This window comes from Buceros rhinoceros, unplaced genomic scaffold (genome assembly GCF_000710305.1).
Source record: "Buceros rhinoceros silvestris isolate BGI_N320 unplaced genomic scaffold, ASM71030v1 scaffold2174, whole genome shotgun sequence".
Taxonomy (NCBI): Eukaryota; Metazoa; Chordata; class Aves; order Bucerotiformes; family Bucerotidae; genus Buceros; species Buceros rhinoceros.
In genome coordinates, this window is record NW_010408596.1 from 20,951 (window position 1) to 27,611 (window position 6,661).

General features: G+C 36.5%; 1 protein-coding gene across 1 annotated transcript in view; it reads right to left on the minus strand.

The window, feature by feature from the left end:
- LOC104492354 (probable global transcription activator SNF2L2) overlaps positions 1-6,661 on the minus strand; it is a gene marked incomplete at its 3' end in the record, with an annotated part of 31,774 nt that overhangs the window by 20,252 nt on the left and 4,861 nt on the right. Inside the window, exons 2-4 of the mRNA XM_010134901.1 lie at positions 4,111-4,177; positions 2,874-3,203; positions 1,987-2,088 (exon numbers count right to left, since the gene is read on the minus strand). Of these exons, the coding sequence (XP_010133203.1) occupies positions 1,987-2,088; positions 2,874-3,203; positions 4,111-4,177 (499 nt within the window). The remainder of the gene's footprint in view (positions 1-1,986; positions 2,089-2,873; positions 3,204-4,110; positions 4,178-6,661) is intronic.

Below are 6,661 nucleotides of genomic sequence, written 5' to 3' on the forward strand. Positions count from 1 at the left end.
CCCATTCCGGCTGACTTCTAATTCTAGTGTTAGAAGAAATAAAACAGCTGTAGAACTGATTTAGTGCAAGCGTAAGGCCTGATTCTGCCTTTTGTTCACTATATTTGCACCACCTAGAAGACGACATCTATAACTGCAACCTGACGACAAGCACAAGTAGGTCTGCTTTTAGAGCTCTATCAGAACTAGGGGGCCGTATCAGTCTACAACTGAACTTAGAAGTACTTGTCAGTACCCTTTGTTTCATTACAATCTTCTGTTTATTCTATTTAGTATTTCAAATATCAGGAATTCACTTACTGTTTTGTCTTACAGCATTCTAATCATCTTGAAAATTAACATCTCAGTTAACACGAAAATAGTACCTCCCATTTATTACAGACACTAAGGGTCACAGATTTCAGCATGCCATCATGACAACAAGTCGCTCACTCATTCTGATGTTCCAAAATCTGACAACTGGCATTGCAACAATAAAGACATCACTTAATTGTCTGAGGAGTCATAGTAATTTAATGTTAGGAAAAACAACTACGAAGGGTATCTGCAATCTTGTAATCAACCTCAACTTAAACACAACATCTTGAAATCTAGATAAAAAGATTCCTTCAGAGAACACCATTCATCATTCACACATCTGCATCAAACTCCAGAAGAGGAACTTGAGCATAATCTGTAGATTCTGTATTCAGCAACACTGCATTTCAGCTTATAAAAAATGAAGCAAGCAAGCAAGCCCACCAGAAGCCTCTTTCAAGGAATCACAAAAATAGTACTGTAAAACAAACTCTACCCATTGCCTAATGAGTGAAAAAAAACAAATTTAAAGAAATAAGCACAATCTTTAAAATTACATCAAATAAAAACTCCAAACACATACAGCACGGACAGACACATTTTGTCTTATAAAAAATAGCAATGTAAAACAGCACCAACAGTAAGCAGCTTATAATTGAACATGACAGACACATTATTGTGACATACTGTATTATTTAGGTAAAACTATCCACCCAGCAATTCTGTACACCTGCCAGCATTTTTTAGTAGTAGCATTTCAGCTAGAAGACATTATGCCTGGTAAACATACATACAACCTCTCAAGAAAAACTTCTCCCTCCTCTTTGTTATCCTACTCAAATTCTAAGTATTCCAAGAAAAGCAGCTGTATATCTGACTACATACTAGTATTTAATTTACTTTTTATGTTGCTCTAAGTATCTGACTAATGACAGAGGATTTTTTTACGACATCAACTATTGTGGAATCATCACTGGCCCCAGATTACCCACAAGCAAAACCATAGCATAACATTTCCACCTTATGAGAAACCTGTGTTATTCACAAGCCTGTAATATTGTATTTATTTTTAAATCTCTCTTAAATAAACCCCCAAAATTTCCAACAATATGTATTACTAGGGATTTCTAATTATTTTCAATACAGTACTTATTTCATTCTAGTTTCAAACAATAAATCAGCTTTTGTGTAAAATCTGATTATCATGCAGGGCAGTTACACTGTATATTAGATCTCAAAGACAACACTGAACTTTCAAAGCAATCCAATTAAAAAGAAAAGGCAGCACAATTCTACCAAGGTTTGAAAAATTTTGTTTACAGTAGCAAAGACTATAGTTGAAACACATGCTTGCTGCAATTAAGCATGCTCAGAACATAACTTACTAAGCAGATTCTACGGGTGTCCCTCAGGCAGTTTACATATTTCATTCTGATTGCAAAAAGGTGCTTCACATTCAGGCTGCCTAACATCTACAGTAATTTCACGTGGTGAAGTCATTTATGGATAAATGAATGATTAGACTCTCCTTTATTCAAGTCCTAGGCACAGTAACGTTTACACTACTCTTCTGCATGCCTTTTTTTCGCCCCTTTTTTATTCTCCCTGTATCTTTTCCTCAAACTTCACCTGCACTATTTAACCATAACTTGGTACACGACATAAAATTAGCATTATACTCCGTTATACCTTCAGTCCAAGTTTTAGGGGTAATGGCAGCTGTATGTCCAGGCATCCCTGAAGCAGGCCCTGGTCCAGTTGCAGAACCACTCATTGTATGTAACCCAATACCTGCAATGCGACAGAGGAAAGCAACTTACCACAAATACAAGGGACTCCCAAGTATTCAAAAATTATTCTGCTTTCTAGCATGCCAGTCTATGAAGCATATTATAATCATGTCTCCTAAAAAAACCCTTAGCCAGTAGCAAAGTCATATCCACCATAATGAAGTGACTACTGAAATTATTAAAATCTTTAAAAAAAATTAAAATAGTAGCACCTTAACCCTCGATTTCTAATTCAAACTCAGTACTGGAAGTATTAAAAAACTAACAGGCACAGGGCATTTACTGTAGCAGAGTTTTCTTAGGAGCAAAATGTGCTTGCTTACTGCACTGTAACATATATTATCATTAGGAGAAACAAATAAGAACATTTTTTTCTTTTCTCTATGTTTTTCATTTGACAGCACACTATACATGCTTTGTTCAACTTTCAATAACTTAAATAATCAGCCAACCTACCCCAGATTGTTTTATCTTCTTATCTGCATAGTGATAAAAACAGTAGAATTGCGATCAATAAAGTGATTAAAATCCAAAAAATGCCAAGTATAATCAGGATGGACACAGTATTAAGCAGTTAAATCACTTTTATTTCAGTTTTGACAATATCCTATTAATAATATATGTGTTTTATGCATTTGCTCAAGCTTAAAACCGAAGACTGCTGGTCACCTAGACACCAGAATACAGTCCCAAGCTACAGCCCTGCACAGCACCCATTGCTTAGTTTTCCACAGATAGAACTCCAAGAATTATCTGTGCAATGACACAAGGCCTAGATTCACTTACCAGACTGTCTGTTGAAGGCACTGGGAGGCTGCTGCTGTTGAATGCCAGGCAGGGTCCTCTTGCCCTGAACAGCAAGCTGAAGGTTTTCTGGTAAAGGCTGACCTCTAGCTAACATTTTGTATGCTAGAATCTGAGCTCGCAGCTGATGCAGCTGTACAGGGCTAAAAGGGGAAGGACCTCTGTTAGGTTGATTCATAACTTGTGGGTCTCCTGGTATAACAGGTCCTGGCTGGCTGGGAGTCATCTGAGGGGGAGTTGGACCTCCTCCAGACATTGGACTAGACACATGTTCTGGTGCTCCTAGTGGAGATGGGTGTGGAGACATATAACCTAGAACAGGTAAAAGGAACACAAACTTAATTCTCTGGTTAGTCAAGTCTAAATTCCATCAAATTTCTTTAACAGTACATAAGAGTATAAAAATGTCTCTCAAGTCAGAATAGCTGTAGTGTTTTCTGCAAGAGCAAAAGTGCAATCTGAAGTTCCCTGGGATATCAATAGAGCCTAATGAGTTATTCTGTGAGAAGATCTATGATTATATAGTCAAATAATGCCTAAAAATAACAATTACTCTCACATTTGGAGTAAGAAACTAAAACATGAACAACACAGAAGCATCGGAATGTGGTACTCTTTCACTAGAATGCTGGACAAGAATTTCATCGTGAGACATATGCAGGGATGTCTGCCAATTTTACATCTTAGTATTATTAGTTTACATCAAGGAATACCCATTCACTGATACAGGCTCTCTTTGCCAAAACTCACCAACATACAGGAATAGAAACAGATGGCATTCAATTTCTATATAGTTGCTCTTTTAACTTATATAGATTAAAGGTATACAGATAAAGAACCTTTTACCATCTGGGTGCTCAAGAACTTGGAACATCAACTGCAAGCTCAAAAACCACCTTCTGAAGAAGCTGCTGGAAACTGTGCTCCTCAATGAAGTCCCACCAGAGTAAGCACAGTTCTAAAGCGAACACTGCTTGTCTTGTATCTTACAATAGCACTTGTGAATGCAGTGGTTTTAAATTTGGAATTTAATTACTCTTAATTTCCTTGAGCTTCAAAATGCACCCATGAAAAAAGACAGCATAGATTTTTGGTGAGATTTCCAAGACTTTTTAGCATGTCATAGAAAAAAATATGAAGAGTCATCCTTCAGGTAATGCACCACAGATAAGACTTTAAAGATGTCCACCAAGAGTGAAAAAGAGGTAATGATATTTACCCACTTCACTCTCGTGGAGTGGGTGCTCTGGTGGAGCACAAATAATGTTCTCATCGATTTGAAAAGCCTAAAAAAAAAAAAAAAAAAAAACAAAAAATTTTTTGGCCCAACCCCAAAAAAAAAAGTTTTCCACTGATTTAAAAAGCCAAAAAAAAAAAAAAAAAAAAGAATCAAGAGATCTTCTGGCTCAACACCATATTCATCAGGAAGCCACAGATCACTGAAATCCAAGTTCATGGTTCTGACACCAAATCTATTCTTACTCCACTCTTCCTGACACTTGAAACTACATCTATTTCACCTACACACAGTCCAGATCACAGACACAAGTAATTCTGCCCTCTCTTCAGCTTCGCTGATCTTACTGGTCCTTCAGTAAGGGCAACATAGGCAAAATCTCAAAGTAGTCTCAGCTTTCCTGAGATGACAGCAGCTGTAACTCACTAGAACATACACAAGCAGATAGATGAGAGTGCTAAAGAATCACAAGTCCATCAATGCTGAGGTTTAAGGATGAAAATACTCCACAATAAAGTAAAGGTTGAAAATGTCTGAGATAATGGACAAAGAAGAGAGTATTTCAGCTCTTCTGAAAAAGGAAAATGAGGAAAAGTACAGCAGGGAAAAAATGGTTTTGTGATGGGAAAAGACCAGGTAAGACAAGACAGAAACAGACAGGGTTCAATCTTGTAACTAAGCAAGATAATGACAAGACAGGGAGAAGACAATAGTGAGATTAAGAAAAATTAAGCAGTTCAAGAGAAGAACAGGGAAGTGAGGTGAGTTCAAGGAAAAGGAAGAAAGAGACCCGAAAACGTTAAAATTATTGAAGTTATTTACTAGGTCAATATAAAAATTGTTTATACATTCATTGCTGGTGACAAATGCTAGGATAAATAACTGTAAATTTACTAAACTTATTCATCTCCTTCTAACTTATTTTTACCTCTTTTTCCTTTTTTTTTTGTTTTAAGAGGGAAAGCTAGAAATCCCGTTTGCTAAGTCCACTGCTTTAAAAGAACACCCACTATGCCACAGCAAAAATAAAAATATACAACTCCATTACTGTTTTATACTATATAATGGGCTTTATTGCAATATTTATCCATTACTATTAGATTTCTAAATCTCAGAATTTACTTTAAATAGCACCCACTTCAAATACATTGTTTTCAAAACTGCCTTTCAAAAAAAGGTTTCTCTCTCCCCTGAAGTTACGTGGTCTAAGTTATATATTCCTTAATCACTGATAGATTTCAGACCCAGGATCTTGAAACACATCTGGACTATAGAACTCTAAAACCGTTGTGTAAGCCACCGAGCACTTCTTTTCAGTCTCGACAATTCCATCTGCAAGGCTGGGACTCTGTTTTGCAGAAAGGATTTTTTTAGAAGCAGGACATTTTTGAGCCTTCTAGATACAGTTTGCTTACATTTTCTCTCTCCCTCAAAGTGCAGTGCATTAGCATTCTTGTCAATTGGAAACTAAGGTTAATAAGAATGTAAAAAAAATTTTCCAACAAAGTATCTCAGAAAAGAACAAAAGCCTTCCAAACTCATGTAACGGCTCTAAAATGTGGCGTGTACAGAATGTAAATTTTGGGATGTTACATGGAATTTTTCCTTTTTAAGTCTGAAAACTTTCAGAAGATTTAGCAGAGAGACACATAGTCACAAACTTGTCTAATAAAAGTCTCTATACCACTTGCTTTTTTTCATATATTACATATACTCCAGTATAGGTAAGCATGCACACACAGGCTCTGAATACAGACATTTGAAGATTGAGTTTAACCAGCATTTGTCATAGAAGAAAATAGAAAAATAAAAACCCAGTGCACAGAAATGTTTAATATACAGTCAAAGACAGAAAACTTTTTGAACTTTGCCAACGTGCTTTCATCTGTTATGAAACTCTTCAACTGCATTTTTCTGTGGCACACACAAATTTCCACAATTCACCAGCTTTTTACCTATCTAGCTCATGAACTGTTACTTGCTTAACTGACAAATACCCCTTCCTCTAGATACTTCCCAGAAACTTGTTTTCTATTCTACATAAACCATTCTGTTTAACTTGACCTTCAGAATGGAAGATGGCAAAAGCACTGAATAAGGCTGCAAAACACTCACAACAGAAGGGTTTTATGCACTAGCAAAGGACAACCACCTTTAGTTCTGAAAAAACGCAGAGAGTAGAAGACACCCAATACTAGGAAAGGGAGGCCAAACAGCCCAACCCATTACTTAAACACATTACTTAGAGCTGTGGTAACTCCAGTTCTTATCTAGATCAGTTCTGAAATCCCCAGTGATGGTGATTCTTAATAACTCTCACGGTGAATTTTCTTTCCCTTAAGTCCCATCAGAATTTCACTTATATAACTTGTGACCACTAGTTTTCGTGCTTTTGGTATGCACCTCTGAGGAGAGGTTTTGTCTTCTCCATAATCCTTCAATGGTTCCTAGAAGAGGCTACATCAGAAATTTTTCTGTAGTCTTCAGCAGTTAAAAAACACTGCTTTCTTAACTGAATGCGGAATTCGAAACA